At 41.0% G+C, this 20,159-nt stretch overlaps 1 protein-coding gene across 2 annotated transcripts; it reads right to left on the bottom strand.

Moving 5' to 3' along the window:
• Window positions 1-530: 530 nt before the first annotated feature.
• Window positions 531-19,336, bottom strand: LCT (lactase). 2 transcript variants are annotated; one of them, XM_072122247.1, is made up of 16 exons: window positions 18,794-19,336; window positions 17,309-17,379; window positions 16,314-16,394; window positions 14,433-14,538; window positions 13,835-13,913; window positions 12,752-13,427; window positions 12,014-12,659; window positions 10,362-11,915; window positions 9,864-10,132; window positions 9,121-9,411; window positions 7,978-8,176; window positions 7,002-7,204; window positions 4,629-4,738; window positions 4,377-4,511; window positions 4,070-4,290; window positions 531-2,263 (listed from the first exon to the last, which is right to left on the bottom strand). In XM_072122247.1, exons 1-16 carry the CDS (start codon window positions 19,254-19,256, stop codon window positions 2,019-2,021), a joined length of 5,349 nt encoding a protein of 1,782 aa, XP_071978348.1. In that variant the 5' UTR covers window positions 19,257-19,336; the 3' UTR covers window positions 531-2,018. The 2 variants fall into 2 exon arrangements, with proteins under 2 accessions (XP_071978348.1, XP_071978349.1); XM_072122248.1 differs by lacking the exons at window positions 16,314-16,394; window positions 17,309-17,379; window positions 18,794-19,336 and adding an exon at window positions 16,120-16,173.
• Between the last annotated feature and the right edge of the window lie 823 nt (window positions 19,337-20,159).

The following is a 20,159-nucleotide window of genomic DNA, read 5'->3' as shown; positions in this document are numbered from 1 at the left end:
GCCAGGTGAAAAATTAGTTAGTCAGGGGCAAAGATATTTATTTAAAAATACTTATTTTGAAGACAATGAGCTCCCCCTAGTGGTATCTACAGGTGATAGCAATTTTACAATTGATTTCTATGGTGGAAATAGGGAAGATGTGTGTGGGCATTGTTTATTTGTTACCATCTGTTTGCCCTGTCATTGTTGGGGGTGGATTTATAGATGGGACCATGTAATTTCTGACAATTTTCAGCTTCACCCCAGCCCAGGTCTTAAGATCTCCATGATTTTTACATTCATACACATGACACTGCGTGAGTTTTTTAATAGCTTTTTTTAATATACATATATATATATATTCCTATTTCTATCATAATTAAATTAATTTAGCTAATTTCACTTTTTTATGAAGTTTACAATTCAACACTGAAAATAATATGATGAGGACAACTGCAGCAAGTAAGAGTCCGAATTCCACATATAAGGCGATCATCGCATCCGAAGTTGAGATTTCTAGTCCGAGGAAGTCCACGACCGGCGGCTCCTGCTCCTCTGGGAGTCCTGTAGAGGGGCTGATACTGCTGCTGCTGCTGCTGCTTGTTGTACCTGCTGGGCGGACACGAGCTCTGGGTAAATGTCTTATATTATTTACAGTATATGTGATGGGGTCATTCCGAGCTTAAATGTTAACTCTTACTCTACTGTTCTAAAATAACTGATGGAGGCAGTGTATATTGTTAGTTCTATACTGTAGACCGGTGGTGGCCAACCTATGGCATGGGCGCTCAGAGCCCTCTCTATGGGCACCCAGGTCATCATCCCAACAAATCATTTACCAGATAAAGAAGTGGGATTTGGTTGCAATTTGGGTACTAAGGGCCACATGTATCCCTTGTTTTTTCTGTTGTTTTTTTTGCGCCTTTTCATACTGGCACGCCATTTTTGCATCATTTTTGCAATTAAAAGGCAAACTAGCGGGCAGCAAAAATAACCATGTTTCCGTCATCTATCCTACCAATCCAGATGTTTTGTTGCGCCTAATCAGAAGTAAGCACTGAGCCCCTGTGCAGAGCAGCTCATCCCCAGCAGCAGAGCTCAGCCAGACATTACATACACTAGTACAGACATTATATACTCTGCCTGCTGACTCTATTTACAGTTCATCACCTTCTATTTACAAAACATTCTGCAGAATCCTGAGCTCACAGCAAGAGAGAAGAGAACTTTGCAGAATGTTGCAGATTCTACAAACAAGTGTCCCCCATGTAATTCTGCACAGTGTCTGAGGGGGATACTGTGCAGAATTACAGGGGTGCAGCAGGAGACCAGCACTGGGGGATCCCCTCCAGGAGAAGCCACTGCTGAGGAGGTCACTGGGTGCAGGGTGTCACACACCTGGGTGCTGCTGTGAGTGTTATCTTCATGCTAAGATGTTTGAGAAGCAGAGAGGAGCTTGTAGCAGGATCACATGTAAGTGCCCAAATCTAGCATTGCGCCTAAACTGCGCCAAAAATTGCGCCTAAACTGTGCCAAAACTGTGTTAAAGTAAAGTGATTAATAAGAGGCAGGAAATTACCTTATCACAGATGGTTGTAGCTTGTGATAATTCTGGCAAAACAGTGCGCCAGAATTTAGGCGCAACTACTACACTTAGGCGCACAAAAGTGATAAATGTGGCCCTTAGTCTCTAGGAGGGAACATGGAACCCTTAATTTACCTGGATGCTGGGTGCAACAAGCACGCACAGTGTGACCGCACCCTTAAGCTGATATGACTGTGGGAGAACCCCTGTAATCCAACCCAGTACATAATATCACTAAGAAAGGGAACACCACTTACTGATTTTACCTGCAGCCCATCCTAACCCTACACCACATCTGCCATCACACCTTGTGGATACATTAGTTTCAGAAATGCCATTAATTAGAAACAGAGCAAATTATAGAAAAATATTGAATGGATTGGAATTGCTAATTTTACCAATAGAACACAAGAAATTATCGATTTTAATCCTTGTATTGGCGCATGTATGGAATTCACTTTCCTGCAGGTTCTGGATCAAGAGTAGGATGGGACCCATTATTTGGATGAGGGAAGCCATTGTTCTGAACCACTGATCTGTAGTATTTCACAGACTCTTTCGGAATACGTGGCAGATTTGGGTCAGAAAAGTTCACATAATACAGTCCGAAGCGTTCAGTGTAACCTGTGGCCCACTCAAAATTGTCCATAAGACTCCAAGCTGAATATCCACGAAGATCCACACCATCGTACTTCACAGCTGCAGAATAGATAGAATAATACAAAACCAGGCAGTATTATAGCAGTAATATTCCTGTACATAGGGGGCAGTATTATAGTAGTTATATTCCTGTACATAGGGGGTAGTATTATAGTAGTTATATTCCTGTACATAGGGGCAGTATTATAGTAGTTATATTCCTGCACATAGGGGGCAGTATTATAGTAGTTATATTCTTGTACATAGGGGGCAGTATTATAGTAGTTATATTCTTGTACATAGGGGGAAGTATTATAGTAGTTATATTCTTGTATATAGGGGGCAGTATTATAGTACTTATATTCTTGCACATAGGGGGCAGTATTATAGTAGTTATATTCTTGTACATAGGGGGCAGTATTATAGTAGTTATATTCCTGTACATAAGGGGCAGTATTATAGTAGTTATATTCTTGTACATAGGGGCAGTATTATATTAGTTATATTCCTGTACATAGGGAGCAGTATTATAGTAGTTATATTCCTGTACATAGGGGGCAGTATTATAGCAGTTATATTCCTGTACATAGGGGGCAGTATTATAGTAGTTATATTCCTGTACATAGGGGGCAGTATTATAGTAGTTATATTCCTGTACATAGGGGTCAGTATTATAGTAGTTATATTCTTGTACATAGGGGGGAGTATTATAGTAGTTATATTCTTGTACATAGGGGGCAGTATTATAGTAGTTATATTCCTGTACATAGGGGGCAGTATTTTAGTAGTTATATTCCTGTACATAGGGGGCAGTATTATAGTAGTTATATTCCTGTACATAGGGGGCAGTATTATAGTAGTTATATTCCTGTATATAGGGGGCAGTATTATAGTAGTTATATTCCTGTACATAGGGGCAGTATTATAGTAGTTATATTCCTGTACATAGGGGCAGTATTATAGTAGTTATATTCTTGTACATAGGGGGGAGTCTTATAGTAGTTATATTCTTGTACATAGGGGGCAGTATTATAGTAGTTATATTCCTGTACATAGGGGGCAGTATTTTAGTAGTTATATTCCTGTACATAGGGGGCAGTATTATAGTAGTTATATTCCTGTACATAGGGGGCAGTATTATAGTAGTTATATTCTTGTACATAGGGGGCAGTATTATAGTAGTTATATTCTTGTATATAGGAGGCAGTATTATAGTAGTTATATTCCTGTACATAGGGGGCAGTATTATAGCAGTTATATTCTTGTACATAGGGGGCAGTATTATAGTAGTTATATGCTTGTACATAGGGGGCAGTATTATAGTAGTTATATGCTTGCACATAGGGGGCAGTATTATAGTAGTTATATTCCTGTACATAGGGGGCAGTATTATAGTAGTTATATTCCTGTACACAGGGGGCAGTATTATAGTAGTTATATTCCTGTACATAGGGGGCAGTATTACAGTAGTTATATTCCTGTACATAGGGGCAGTATTATAGTAGTTATATTCCTGTACATAGGGGGTAGTATTATAGTAGTTATATTCTTGTACATAGGGGGCAGTATTATAGTAGTTATATTCCTGTACATAGGGGGCAGTATTATAATAGTTATATTCCTGTACATAGGGGGTAGTATTATAGTAGTTATATTCCTGTACATAGGGGGCAGTATTATAGTAGTTATATTCTTGTACATAGAAGGCACTATTATAGTAGTTGTATTCCTGTACATGGGGCAGTATTATCGTAGTTATATTCCTGTACGTAGGGGGCAGTATTATAGCAGTTATATTCTTGTACATAGGGGGCAGTATTACTTATAGAGTAATTTATATGGTTTGCATAGTAAATATGTCTATACCTTTCAGTGCCTCATTTAAATAATGCTTATAGTAATATGTTCTCCATTCATCATTTAGGTCTGTCCCGCGCTCAGATATCCCATTTTCTGTGATATATATAGCGGGGTTATTGAACTCTTCCTTTATCCAGCGTAATAACCTTCTTAGACCAAATGGTGTCACTCTCAGCCATATACTGCCAGATCCCAGCCATGTCCGGTCACTCAGTAAATAAACCCCCCTGTAACAATGTATAGAAGATGATATGTAAATTCTCAAATTTTTTTGTAGTTAGGATCTAATAACAGTCGCAGGTGATCGTCTTACCTGTCTCCTTCATAAGCCTGGAAGTCTAGACCATATACAGTTTGTCCAGCCAGAACAGAGGTGTAGTGGTTCAGGCCAAAGAAGTCGTACGTCCCTTTTATTCTTTGCTTCTCACTTTCAGTAAACTCCGGAAGCCTGGAGAGAAAACACAGGATAAACACATGAAGTGAGAGAGGCAAAGAACCATGAAGGATTATTGAATAAAACTTATTGCATGGGCGCTGGCCATTCTGTCTATGTTGCTATACTCACCGGCTTTTGGGTAGTCCTGCATCAAGGCTCCTTTCTCGAACACTGGTCTTCATAACTTCTGGATAGTCTCCAGTTTTAAATATAGGATATCCAAACCAGCCAGCGAAAAACTGAGTAAAAGAAAAAAGTCGTTATAACATGGTTATTATTACATACAAGTAATGTATAATATGTACAAGAATATACGTGACTAGTATACTACTATAAGAATATAACTACTATAATACTGCCCCCTATGTACAGGAATATAACTACTATAATACTGCCCCCTATGTACAAGAATATAACTACTATAATACTGCCCCCTATATACAAGAATATAACTACTATAATACTGCCCCCTATGTACAAGAATATAACTACTATAATACTGCCCCCTATGTACAAGAATATAACTACTATAATACTGCCCCCTATGTACAAGAATATAACTACTATAATACTGCCCCTATGTACAAGAATATAACTACTATAATACTGCCCCCTATGTACAAGAATATAACTACTATAATACTGCCCCCTATGTACAAGAATATAACTACTATAATACTGCTCCCTATGTACAAGAATATAACTACTATAATACTGCCCCTATGTACAGGAATATAACTACTATAATACTGCCCCCTATGTACAAGAATATAACTACTATAATACTGCCCCCTATGTACAGGAATATAACTACTATAATACTGCCCCCTATGTACAGGAATATAACTACTATAATACTGCCCCCTATGTACAGGAATATAACTACTATAATACTGCCCCCTATGTACAAGAATATAACTACTATAATACTGCCCCATATGTACAGGAATATAACTACTATAATACTGCCCCCTATGTACAAGAATATAACTACTATAATACTGCCCCCTATGTACAGGAATATAACTACTATAATACTGCCCCCTATGTACAGGAATATAACTACTATAATACTGCCCCCTATGTACAGGAATATAACTACTATAATACTGCCCCCTATGTACAGGAATATAACTACTATAATACTGCCTCCTATGTACAAGAATATAACTACTATAATACTGCCCCCTATGTACAAGAATATAACTACTATAATACTGCCCCCTATGTACAGGAATATAACTACTATAATACTGCCCCCTATGTACTGGAATATTACTACTATAATACTGCCCCCTATGTACAAGGATATAACTACTATAATACTGCCCCCTATGTACAGGAATATAACTACTATAATACTGCCCCCTATGTACAGGAATATAACTACTATAATACTGCCCCCTATGTACAGGAATATAACTACTATAATACTGCCCCCTATGTACAAGAATATAACTACTATAATACATCCCCCTATGTACAAGAATATAACTACTATAATACTGCCCCCTATGTACAGGAATATAACTACTATAATACTGCCCCCTATGTACAGGAATATAACTACTATAATACTGCCCCCTATGTACAGGAATATAACTACTATAATACTGCCCCCTATGTACAGGAATATAACTACTATAATACTGCCTCCTATGTACAAGAATATAACTACTATAATACTGCCCCCTATGTACAAGAATATAACTACTATAATACTGCCCCCTATGTACAGGAATATAACTACTATAATACTGCCCCCTATGTACTGGAATATTACTACTATAATACTGCCCCCTATGTACAAGGATATAACTACTATAATACTGCCCCCTATGTACAAGAATATAACTACTATAATACTGCCCCCTATGTACAAGAATATAACTACTATAATACTGCCCCCTATGTACAAGGATATAACTACTATAATACTGCCCCCTATGTACAAGAATATAACTACTATAATACTGCCCCCTATGTACAAGGATATAACTACTATAATACTGCCCCCTATGTACAAGAATATAACTACTATAATACTGCCCCCTATGTACAAGAATATAACTACTATAATACTGCCCCCTATGTACAAGCATATAACTACTATAATACTGCCCCCTATGTACAAGAATATAACTACTATAATACTGCCCCCTATGTACAAGGATATAACTACTATAGTACTGCCCCTATGTACAGGAATATAACTACTATAATACTGCCTTCTATGTACAAGAATATAACTACTATAATACTGCCCCCTATGTACAGGAATATAACTACTATAATACTGCCCCCTATGTACAGGAATGTAACTACTATAATACTGCCCTCTATGTACAAGGATATAACTGCTATAATTCTTAATGTGTATGAATATTTATTGGATCCCCTACAAACTTCATGCACATTATTATTATTTTCCCTCCATCAATTGTTCTCATAAACCCCTTTAAAAGAGCATTATCTCCAAATCCTAAACCAGGTGGTACTTACCATCATGTACCTAAATGCTGCATCTATGTCATCTTGTTTATAGGGATTAATTGGTTCGGCCCAGTCTGAGTTGAGGGTGATGGAGATAACACCTCCCTGGGAGGCTCTGTATTTATCATTGTACAGGTGCCATACTTCGGCGTGCGCTTTAATCATGTTATGTCCCACAACATACACGGTCGGGGTCCCTATTGAAAAGACTCCTAATAGGGCAGAAAAAAACGAGTTATGCAAGAAAGGCAAATATTTGCAGATGAGAAGTTTTAGAAGAAATCAGGTATTTATTCATGTTTATATATTGGAGACATTTCTTTATATTTAAATTTGATACATTATCTAGGACTTCGGCATAATAAAATCGTAATAAAGTTGCCACCTGTTATTCAATCTCCACCGTGTAATTGTGACAAAATGACTCTGCCGAATCTGTCTCAGCCTACACAGCAAAACAAAAAAGTGAGCTGCCGAAATAGGAAATGCATGATAATGAGATGACTCTGCTGGATGTGCCCCATTCTACACAAAAAGCTAAATAGCAAACTGCAAGATAGGGAATGCACAACAGGGAAATGACTCTGCTGACACTGAATCATTATTCACAAAAAGTTGAAAAGCACCGCTAAATAGAGAATGCATGTAAGTGAGATGACTCTGCCCCAATCTACTCAGAAAAGCTTAAAATTGATGCAGAAATAGGAAATATTAACCCAAAACCTAAATACTTTTAAAGCATTGGATCTGGAATAAAGCACTACACACTCTTTACAATACATCGTCTTTCTGGATTGAATTACTGAACATTAGATTTTACTATACACAGTAGGATTATATTGGGGTGTATCAGTGACCTACCATAGTCTGATAGACCAGTAGGTATGTACTAAGTAAATCCTAGGCAAGGCATGTTAGGGTAGATCCCATTGCCTCATCAGTTTTTCATAAAACGTTCTCCATGATTAAAATATAGAACAATTACCTGGTGCAAAGGCTCCTACTTCATACCCAAGGTGGGCGATGATGTACGGCTCGTTCAGAGTGATCCAGAACTTCACTCTGTCACCAAGTCTTTGGAAGAGAACTTCAGAGTAGTCCTTAAACCATTCTATTATTGCCTCATTCTCCCAGCCCCCGAGGTTCTGCAAAGCTTGAGGGAGATCCCAGTGGTAGAGAGTCACCTACACAAATTAAAGCATGTCCGTCAGTGCAACCTTACGTAAAACATATTGACCTACATTTGGCAAGTTGGATGGTAGAATGTACACAATTTATCACATGGTCTTATGGGGGATGGCAAATTTGGGGCAACTTTAGACAGTCCAGTGTAAGGTCAGTAAGGTCAGAGAGATGAGTGGACCAACATCTACATTCTGGTTCGGGGTTCGGAAGCACTACCCGGATTGGCGTCACGAACAGGCAATCCAGCAAAATAGTGCCCCTAGCTACTAGCCATGGCTATGATTGTCCAGTGGGACACCCCTGGCCAATCATAGCCATGGCAAATTGAGCATTGGTAGGAGAGTCAATTTCCCGGATCCAGCAACATGTCCAGGTCTCGTGGCCAAACCCAAACACCGAACGGGTCTGCTCATCACTAGTCACAACTTATTAAAAGACAAAATTTGCATAGAAAAGCAAAACCAATTTCTCCTAAGCCACACGGTTTCTTTTTGGGCAAAATCAAAAATCCCATTGTTTTCCATTACAATATCTTTCCCTATCTAAGCAAGTTTGCGACCAGAAACAGAATGTGATGCAGATTTTAACTTCTGAAGTTTAGTTGAATTTTAATCTTCCCAAACTTCATTCCCATGAATGGAACATATCTTAATTATCGTAATATCTCAATTCACGGAATTTTGTGCAACAAAATTTTCATCCCGCATTCTCCATCAATTTACAGAGCAATGTTTAGGATTTGGGAGTCACAAAACCCTGTTCACGTATAGGAGATTTTTCTATTCTCAATTATGCTAATTATGTTTTAGATGTGCAACAAATTTTGACAATGTAACACAATTCATTGTAAAGCATAAGCAAATTTTAAAGGTGTTACCCAAACCCCACTTCCCACTTGAAAATTGAAATTTATGCTGAAAATTGGATGGGGATCAGATATTACCTGGGGTGTGATCCCAGCCGCTAGTAAACCGTCTATCAGGCGGGAGTAGTAATTGATGCCGGCCTCATTGATGTTGTTCTTTGTGCCGTCTGGGAGAATTCGGGGCCAGGAGATTGAGAATCTGTAAGCCGAGACCTTCAGCCCCTTGAGAAGTTCTATGTCTTCATCTACTCGGTAGTAGCTGTTGCAGGCCACGTCTCCATTACCATCCTCTTCAATCTTAGATTCTGTATGAGAAAACTGATCCCAGATGCTGAGTCCTTTCCCATCTGCCCTCCAGCCTCCTTCAATCTACAAAAAAAAGCAAATAAAGTTTTGGATGGTTTGGATCGATAGTCTATAATTTGCAATGTTACTGGCTATATGAACTGGAAAAGTGACAACTCCCTTCAAGAGGCAGATATGTGCTTAGAGCAGTTGTCACCTCCCTTTCCCACTACTGCTACTGCTTAAAGTAAGTACTTTTAAACAATGTAGGTCACAAGGTGGAGAGAAGAAGAGTAGCCAAAATTTTAAATGGGTCCTCCAAGCCATTGCATTGTGTCTTGGATGACAGCTTGATATGTTTAGTTGTCAAACCAGTGGCATCAGTGTGGACAGGACAACATGGCAGTGGCCATCAGTGGGTGATACTTCATAGCATTCCATTATACAAAGACTAAGTTACCGGTGACATCGGGAAGTAGTGTGAATATTTGGCTAAAAGTTGTATATGAGGAATTTAAAAAGTTAGCCTACTTTACCTGAAACGCTGAGGAGGCTACGCCCCAAGCAAAGTCATCCCTAAATTCTCCATACAGAAATTCCTCTTCCTCCTGCAGGGGGATGCCATTATTTCGGATAACTTCGGCATAGTAAATAGCTGTGCGTTTTGCAGTCCTTGGGCGGGAAGGGTTATTGAAATCCACGTGGTGAAGACCAAACCGAAGTCGGTAACCTTGAGCCCACTCGAAGCCATCCATAAGTGAGTTGATAGAGTAACCCTTCAGATTTACACCATCTAAACTGTGAGCTTTTGGGGATCATAAAGAGTCATTTATGTTACTTGTACCCCAAAACTTGTACCCAAAATTGAAAAAGATTACAAATTTACTCCAAAAGCAGCACCATCTATGTCCACAAGTTGTGTGTCTAATTCAGCTTTATTCACTTTAATAGAGATTTTCTGTGATAACAGACACAACCCATGGACAGGTTTTAGAAGGTTTGTCTATACTTTATATATTAACTTATGCACTTACCTTTCAAAACTTCATCAATATAGGTCTTATGATAAAAAATCCTATCGGTGTCGTCAAAATTAGGGTGTCTATCCATTGGAACTCCATTCTCGGTGATGTATATCGGGACATCTCCATACTCTTCTTTCACCCAGTTGAGCAGCCTCCTCAGGCCCCAGGCCACTGCCCTGAAATTGTCTGCAGCTGTCCACGGCCAGCTATTATCAAACTCTTCTGCAATGTCAATATCATATTGAAAATGTGGAGGGGTCAGTCTTGTTGTTTTATATTGGACTTTCTTTGTGGTATAGATGTTTATGGAGAACACATCGGCTGTGCCTTGGATATAGGCCTTCTCCTCTTCTGTAAAAGCTGGAAGCCTGGAAGATTGGAGACCCTGGAGCTCACTCTTGTTGGACATCTGCCATTTCATCGCCTCTGGGTAGTCGCCATTTATGAAGATTGGATGTGCAAACCACCCCAAGGTAAACTGTAAGTAGCGGTCTGCCGCTTCTATGTCTCTTGGTTGCTTAAGGTCTTTAGGTTCCACCCAATTAGTGTTGAGGCTCAGAGAAATGACACCACCCTGAGAATTTCTATATTTCTCATCGTAGGTATGGTAGACTTTGGCATGGGCTTTAATAAGTTTGTGAGCAATTCTGTAAGGAGCATATGCAGGGTCATCCTTCACTCCAGGTGGATACAGACCAATACCATAACCGACTGTAGCAATTGTGTGGGGTTGGTTGAAAGTCATCCAAAACTTGACCCGATCTCCAAATGTTCTGAAACAAAAATCTGCATAGCTGTTAAAAGCCTCGAGGACTGTGTCACTTTCCCAGCCACCAATATCTTGGAGAGCCTGAGGAAGGTCAAAGTGGTAAAGGGTCACCATTGGTGAGATGTTGTTTGCCAGGAGGCCATCAATAAGCCTATTATAATACTCAACACCCTTATCATTGACTGGGCCTTGTCCAGTTGGGAAGATTCGTGACCACGAGATAGAGAATCGGTAGCTGTTCACCCCCAGACTCCTGAGCATGTACAAGTCTGCGTCCAACTGGTGATAGCTATCACTTGCAATGTCCCCATTGCCATTTTCAAAAACATTTCCTGGAACATGTGAAAATGTGTCCCATATACTTGGTCCTTTTCCATCTTCATTCCATCCTCCTTCGATTTGATATGCTGAAGTTGATACTCCCCAGTAAAAATCACTCGGTACTGTAGAATAATGATACATGTCCCTTTCAAAGGCGGACTGTCCCGAGAACTTATCCCATACAACTTTAGCTTTTGAGGGAACTTCTGATGCTGGTAGAGCTGGTAGCTTCTTTACTTGTTCCCATTTTGCCGGAAGAACTTTTTGTCCTAATTTTGTCCTTGGGAATCCATTATTTTCAGCGATGTTGGAGATAAGATAGGCTGATTTTTTGGGGGTTCTTTGTCTATTTTTATTTTCAAAATCAACATGATGTAAACCAAATCTTTGACTGTATCCATGAGGTCCTTCAAAGCCGTCCAGGAGGGAACGGACTATATAGGAGTTTACGGCTACATTGTCGGTCTTGACAGCTGTAAAGGAAAAAAAAAAGTGAACATCAGGGTTAGAACAGTTTTACAGCTTACTGAATAAAATACATGTTCTAGATCACATAATTAGATATTTTTACCTTTCAAGGCTTCGTTAATGTAAGCCGTCAAGTATTCCACCCGAGCCACATCATTGAAGACCTCTCCAGTGCTTGGTGTCGGCATACCGTTTCCAGTAATATATATGGGGAGTCCTCCTTTTACATATTCTTCTTTGACAAAGTTCAGAAGCCTTCTCAGACCCCATGGCACCACGTAGATCCAAGGAGATGAGGTGGTCGGCCATGATGGATCCACATGGGTTTCAAATCCTCCAATATTATTATAATCAGCCGCACAGTTCTGGCCTCCTGAGGCACTGAGTAGTCGGGAGGTATAGTGGGAGATGCCAAGGAAGTCTGCTGTGCCACTGATGTAGGCCTTCTCCTCCTCAGTGAATGTGGGCAGCTCGGCCACAGTAGAGGAGCACTGGGTATTTATGTTTTGGACTTGAGTCTTCAGAACCTCAGGATAGTCTCCATTGACAAGAATAGGATGGGCAAACCACCCAAGCATGAACTGGAGGTATCGCTCGGCAGCACTTACGTCATCTGGATTAGTAGGGTTTAGGGGTTCTGCCCAGTCTGAGTTCAGAGAGATTCCCACCTGACCCTGCTGCGAGGCTCGGTGCTTGTCATTGTAAATATGCCAGGCCTTAGCGTGAGCTTTCACAATGTTATGGGACACCTGTGGCATACAATGGAGGAGACTTGATTAGAAAGAACTCAAACAAATTAGTGCAATTACTGAAATATTGACATTTCATTTCCAGGTTGTACCTTGAAGGAGGCATTTCCTGGATCTTGGATCCCAGGTGCATGTTCTCCGGTCCCGTATCCAGCGTAACTGACAACCCAAGGTTCATGGAACGTTATCCAATGCTTAACTCTGTCTCCAAAATTGGTGAAGCAGAAATCGGCATATTCCACGAATGCCTGGATGGTGGATTCATGTTGCCAACCTCCAGATTGCTGCAGTGCTTGGGGCAGATCCCAGTGATACAAAGTTACCATTGGTTTGATGTTTTCTTGGATTAACCTGTTGATTAATTTGTTGTAGTATTTCACACCCGCTGCATTGACTGTGGAGTTCAGTCCCGTTGGGAATATTCTGGGCCAGGAGATGGAGAAGTGATAGACCTTGGACTGTAGGCCCTTCAGTAGATACACGTCATAGTCGATCTTGTTGTAGCTGTCACAAGCCACATCAGCTGTTGCATTGCCATTAGCTTGACCGAGTTGACCAAAAGCATCCCATATGGATTGTCCTTTATCCCCCCCGGCCCAGCCCCCTTCTACTTTGAATGCAGAAGAAGAGGATCCCATGAGAAAACCTTCGGGAAATGTGTCCTGCAAGAAGACGTCTCTCTCTGCCGGTGTCTGGTCCGCAAATCTCTGCCATACTGTGGTGAATGCCGAGCGGGGCGATAGAGACTTGGCCACAGGATTCTCAGATCTATGTTATAAGATACAGTACATCAGATGGAAAACAGTACATAAAGTATTATAGAGGGAGTCATAATGCCTATGGTTAGTTGAGGTGTTTGTGGCAAGGATGCCCCATAAGATGGACAGATATCACAAGTGAAGAATAAGCCGCAAAAAAGAAAACAGCCGTCACAGCTCTGTCTTAGCCGTCAGGTGGTGCAATAATTTAATCTCTCAAACTATATGATGCTATATGGTTGAATATCTCTGAGGTTAAACATGTGCACTACTCAAGATATCAATGGAGCTGGGAGAAGCAGGGTGATGAGTTACAAAGAGTGGGCTCAAAAAGTTTTAGGTGCCACATGGTTGAGGAAGATGGGGAAGAAGATGGGTAGGAAATTTCTATTGTATTTCACCATAGCACAGTCTCACCTTCCATTCTTAGAAGACAACGAAAGCATCAAATTACTGATGTCATATCCCACAAGCCTGGAAACAGAAGCTCTGATATCTGTAAAGATATAATCCAGCATTAAAGTAGTCACATAGTCTACAGCAAACCCTGAATACATCCATAGTACCAGTGACTATATGAAACTCTATATATAACTATATTTTATCAGAGGAAAATTATTCTTTCTCCTCTTCTTTTCACATTTCTTCCTTTTCTGATTAAGTTTCACACTGAAATTTCTTTAGAATTCTGTCCACCATAGAAGATGGACAGAAACTACTGCACCATGCTGAATATACATCAAATTATTGCCAGAAATTGTGCTACTCCTTTTAGGTAGAATATTTTACACATATTTCTGCTTCCTCACTGTTCATGGTTATATAAATAGTTGAGTAACTTCAATTAGTATCAATAATTTGCTTTACTGTTAAGATTTTGGCTAATTCTATGCTGTTCTGGATCTACACACTTTTTTATTTAACTAAATTATCTCCTGAAAATACAGAAAAAAACACATTTTGAATCGAATTACCTGATAACCAATATCCCTGTGCACAGTGCCCGCTATCTTACCTGAATATACCTTAGGTGTGAGAAGAACCTGATTATTCTTTGATAAATCATTACAGCTGGTCAGTGATAAACTGAAGATAAGAATATCCACGTTCTTCTTGTTAAGCTGTAAAATAAACAAAATATACGCCCAGACTTTAGTATAATCATTAAAACTACTGCTAGTAATAAACTGTGACTGCGGTAAGCAACATAGACTACAACGTTCCTCAAAATACAGGAGCAACACATAATTCCTGCCACACAGCGCCAGTAGAGTACCACTGCCACACAGCACCAGTAGAGTACCTCTGCCACACAGCACCAGTACAGTACCTCTGCCACACAGCACCAGTACAGTACCTATGACAAACAGCGCCAGTAGAGTACCACTGCCAAACAACACCAGTAGAGTACCTCTGACAAACAGCGACATTAGAGTACCACTGCCAAGCAGCACCAGTAGAATACCACTGACAAACAGCACCAGTACAGTACCTCTGCCAAACAGCACCAGTAGAATACCTCTGACAGACAGCGACATTAGAGTACCACTGCCAAACAGCACCAGTAGAATACCTCTGCCAAACAGCACCAGTACAGTACATCTGCCAAACAGCACCAGTAGAGTACCCCCTGCCAAACAGCACCAGTAGAGTACTACTGCCAAACAGCACCAGTACAGTGTCCCCTAGCAAACAGCACCAGTAGAGTACCTCTGACAAACAGCACCAGTAGAGCACCCCCTGCCAAACAGCACCAGTAGAGTACCCCCTGCCAAACAGCACCAGTAGAGTACCCCCTGCCAAACAGCACCAGTACAGTGTCCCCTAGCAAACAGCACCAGTAGAGTACCTCTGACAAACAGCACCAGTAGAGCACCCCCTGCCAAACAGCACCAGTAGAGTACCCCCTGCCAAACAGCACCAGTAGAGTACCCCCTGCCAAACAGCACCAGTACAGTGTCCCCTAGCAAACAGCACCAGTAGAGTACCTCTGACAAACAGCACCAGTAGAGTACCTCTGCCAAACAGCACCAGTACAGTTCCTTCTGCTAAACAGCACCAGTACAGTTCCTCCTGCCAAACAGCAACAGTACAGTATCCCCAATTATGCATAATTAAAATAACAAAAAAATATAACTCTTTCTACATTTCTTCACTTTTCCCCCCACTTTTTAATGCTGTTTGACAATTTAAAAATTTCTACATCTGGAGTCTGATAATCAGGTGCAACACAGAGAAACCCACAAAAATTTGAAGTTAGTGCACAATTCACCAGTAATTGAAATAATTTCAGAGCTTTTACGTCATAAAACTGGTGTACAAGTCTCATAAATCTCCCCCTGTGAGTCTATTGAAAAGGTATGTGGCTGGTTGAAGCCTGTAAATAATCATTGATTTATTGCAGACGTGTCAAGTTATGAACAAAACACTAGTGATGTGTCGTTCGGGAACAATGGGAGCCGGCTCCCCTCAGTGAGCTGCTACAATCGGGTTAAAAGTGGAGCGGTGATCTGGCATACGGTTCCCTATTATATATTTAATAGGGAGTAGTTCAGGAGCCAATAGAGCCAGCTCACTAAGAAGAGCTGGAATTCCCATCACTACAAAACACGAACTTCAATCAGTGAAAATAAAGGAGAAGTCGGGAGTGTGATCCTTCTACTGGGTGGAAACTGGAGTTTGACAAACAAAATGTTCAATACTATTGTTCAAAGTCATAGGACTTATTATCAGAAACACATTGTTCACTGCTGTCCTCAGCATCCAATCAGAATTTGCCTTACATTTCTCCAGAGCAGTGAGGGAAAGGAGAGCTGATCTGTGATTGGTTGCTAGGGTAAACAAGGCCTGTTGTAAGAAATGAAGCCTATTATATCCTAGTGTATTATCCCCTGACCTTGTCTCTTGTCCATTTCTGTAGCTCCTGGGAATTCAGACAGTCGTAACGCATATTCAGCGCAAGGAAGTCGACAGATTTCTAAAATAGAAACAAAATGCGCCATGCAATAAATGTAATAATTCATTACTACAAATGTTTATATGAGGGTTCAGCCATAGGGGGTACAATGGTTACAGTATGACCCAATGGCATCTTTAACACCAGCAGTGGCGTAACTTGAAGCTGATGGGCCCCAGTGCAAAGTCTGTGCAAGACCCCTGACTATATAATGTATGGTATATAGTAATAGTCTTCTCATATGGGAAATTGACACATTGGGGGTCATTTACTAAGGGCCCGATTCACGTTTTCCCCACGTGTTACCCGAATATTTCCGATTTGCACCAATTTTCCATGAATTGCCCCGAGTTTTTGGCGCACGCGATCGGATTGTGGCGCATCGGCGCAGGCATGCACGCGACGGAAATCGGGGGGCGTGGTCGAACAAAAACCCGACGGATTCGGAAAAACTGCCGCATTTAAAATAAAATTGGTCGCACGAGCCATACTTACATGCACCAGGAAGAGATCAGTGAACTCCGACGCAACTCGGCGGACCTCGGCGCAGCAGTGACACCTGGTGGTCATCAGGCGCAGGAAATTCATGAATCGCCGGAAGACCCGAGAAGCCGCCGCTGGAACGCGAATGGACCGGGTAAGTAAATGTGCCCCATTATGGGCCCCCTAAACCTCTTGGGCCCGGTTGCGACTGCACCCTCTGCACCCCCTCAAGTTACGCCCCTGAACACCAGTATTATACATGAGACATGTTAGATGGGACCTATAAATGTGTCTTGGGGCCTAGGAACTCTGGCTCAAGCCTCTGAGCTCCAGCAAAGGTCTTCCATTTGCTCCCCCCCCCCCCCCCCCCACAAAGTTTGTTTTTAAGTAAAAAAAAAAAAAAAATAAGAGATCTAAATATTAAAATATTGCTAAGTTATAAATAAATTTACCAAGAAATTCCCCCGAAGTGATAGAATAACGTCCAGGAGGGGCGGTGCCAAGGCAATGGATATCCGTCCACCTGTCAAAACATGATGTAGACTGTAGATTAACAAAATGATCTACAAGTGTTGCAATCAACTCTCAGAAAATGTAAAGGGCGCTTACCATTCTAACATACAATACATGACATACATCATCAGTCCAGTGCGTGTCCACAAGGAATAATACTTCTTTATGTCATTTGTAGTTTCTAGCAGTTTTTCCCTCTATCTAATCCCCAGTTCTCTCAGAGTTTGGGGGTGACACTAGATCCTGTGACTGATCCTGCTCCCTCCCCCTTGCCCCTCCACAGTGTGACACCTCAGGTTGCTTCGGACACTCTTGCTAGCAAGAAAGAATTCAGTAAAAAAATTTAAGCGAAAATAATTTCAGCAGCAATGGTGAGAGAATGGGAAGAGCCAAGTAAAAGAGGAAGGAAGAGGTTTTTCCTGACATACTGCAGTTCCTTAAATTCACTAGAGTATACAAAGTTTGTTGAAAGGGTAGTGACCATGTCAAACCCTTTAAGACTCAGCTCCTAAATTATTTAAAGGAAATCTACCATCAAAATCAAGCATGATAAACCATGGACACATTCTCATAGATCCAGGTATCTGGACTGTGGTAGTATTCATAAATTTGTTATGTATGGCCTTCCTACTTCTAAAATCAACTCTTAAAATTATGCTAATGAGCCAAAAGGTGTTGGGGGGACATTACCAGAGCTCCTCTGAGATGTAGCTTCACAGGCTGTTACACGGTAGAAGCAGCTCCCTTCTCCCCCTGTGAGATTACAGCAGGCAGTGAGAGCAGAGGGAGCAGAGGGAGGGGGGACACTGTAACATACTGTGAAGCTACAGCACGGAGGGGCTCTGGTAATGCCCTAGAGCCCTTCTAGCTCATTAGCATATATTTTTTAAAGTTGATTTTAAAATATAGGAGGCCATGGATAACAAAATAATAAGATTAGCACAGTTTGTTTTTGATGTTAGATTTCCTTAAGGTTTTGGCCTCCATTCATTGTATTTGGGAGTGGTTGACTATTTCCGCCACTCCCATGGTAATGACTGGAGCGCCAGGGTGCATGCTCATCCTGCTGTTCCACCCATTAGAACAGGATCCCCATTCTCTGAAGAGCTAAATGATGGGGGTCTGCGCAGTTAGACCCTCACTTAACAGCTAGTTATCAACCGTAGATATGGACAACCCCTTTAAGCAGCTGAATATGGCCTTGTGACCACTACTCTGCTTGCTATCAGTGAATGGTAACACGCATAGCTTTTAAAAATGAGTGGTATAAGATAAACAAACAGCGCCACTCTTGTGTACAGGATGTATGTAGTATTGCAATCCTGGCCAAACCCTTTAACAAATTATACATCTGTATCATAAGTCTAGATTGCTTGTGTCTGTACTGGACTATAATAATACACACACACCACATAATCACTCACCTCCAGCAGAATACTTCTGGTGATATAGCGTATATATTCTCTCATGGGCTTCCAGAAGAACCTGCAGGGATTGGGAATCTTTTACATCTGCAGGAACATCAAATGTTATCCAGGTGTGGACCAGGTCTCCGAAAGCATAGAATGCAAATTCAGCATATTCTGCATAGGCATCAACAGGGCTAGCGCCACCTGCAGGGCGCCCTCTCATGTCACTGCCATGCAAGATCACAATCGGCTTAATGTTGGCTTCATTCAGCAGCTGAAGAAGGGTCCTGTAACACTGCAGCTGGCCATCCCCCACATCTAGCTGTACCTTATAATGGGTGACCCCATAGTTCTTAAGTGTAGTAATCTGAGCTCTTGTGTTATCAAGAACCTCAGTGTTGCAGCTATGCACCATATGTAACCCATTCCCATCATAAAACCCTTCTACGTGACCCCATAAAGGTCCACCAATGGTCATGAAGTCCTTCTTTGTGGGCTTGGGGATGCCATGGCAGAGCACAGGGATGAGGATGAGCAGGACCCCTCTCCACACCGCTCCCATTGTCTCCGGAGTGTCCGGCACATACTCTAGCGATGACATTTATACCATAACCCGGGTTGTAAAACTCACAATATCTACTACACAGATAAGAAAACTGCTGTGTGTTAATCTATGACATGTGGGGCCCCACGAAGGGTTAATTGTAAATTATTAGCAGGATACAAGTAGCGTCTGACCTTGGAAACCAATAATACGTAACTTGATGTATGTATTACGCCAATCTCTTAGGTGCTACTGCGGGGTTTGGAAAAATCAGTCCAACAAAGACAGGATGGAGGGTCCTGAGATCTCTCTATTCTAAACAATAAAAAAAACCTGCTGCAAAAAAATTACAAAAAAAGTGCAGGATCAGACTTCACCGGGTTTGTTTGTAGTCTGTCACCATGGAAACAGGATGAATACAATGTTGTTATGTAAAGAATAACAAAGTAATTCTGGAGATCATGGGGGAGCAGACCCATACGTAGCCACTTATCTCCGGATTTTCCGGTGTTTTCTTCAATGATACAACCTTTTTGATACAAAATGTTTGTGTTCCAGACACCGTATCTTGTTTTTTCCCCCCATTTTTTAAAAGCACAATTAATTTTTATGAACCCTTTCTGTGCAGTAGATGTTTATTGTGGGACCTATATAACATAAAAACTTTTTCCTCATGGATCAGCGATACCAAATTCATAAATATTTTTTTTTTAAATGGCCTTTATTTGTATAATGAAATCCTTTTGTGCAAAAAAAAAAAATCCTGACAAAGCATCAGCGAAACGCGCGTTGGGGTGTCCTCCTTGGATTGCCACGTCTCACTATGCCTTCGGGTGA

The sequence above is a fragment of the Engystomops pustulosus genome, chromosome 8 (assembly GCF_040894005.1).
Source record: "Engystomops pustulosus chromosome 8, aEngPut4.maternal, whole genome shotgun sequence".
NCBI classification, from domain to species: Eukaryota; Metazoa; Chordata; class Amphibia; order Anura; family Leptodactylidae; genus Engystomops; species Engystomops pustulosus.
Note: the sequence above shows the minus strand (reverse complement) of the source record. Positions and strands in the feature narration are given on the sequence as shown.

What these genes read in the sequence shown, in the direction of transcription:
- LCT (XM_072122247.1), bottom strand. Translation starts at nt 19,256, where the DNA reads ATGACCATTGGTGGACCTTTATGGGGTCACGTAGAAGGGTTTTATGAT. An exon ending in AGAAATGGACAAGAGACAAG is followed by an intron (nt 14,539 to 16,313) that starts GTCAGGGGATAA and finishes TTTATTTTACAG; the next exon opens with CTTAACAAGAAGAACGTGGA. An exon ending in TTTAAATGAGGCACTGAAAG is followed by an intron (nt 2,264 to 4,069) that starts GTATAGACATAT and finishes TCTATTCTGCAG; the next exon opens with CTGTGAAGTACGATGGTGTG.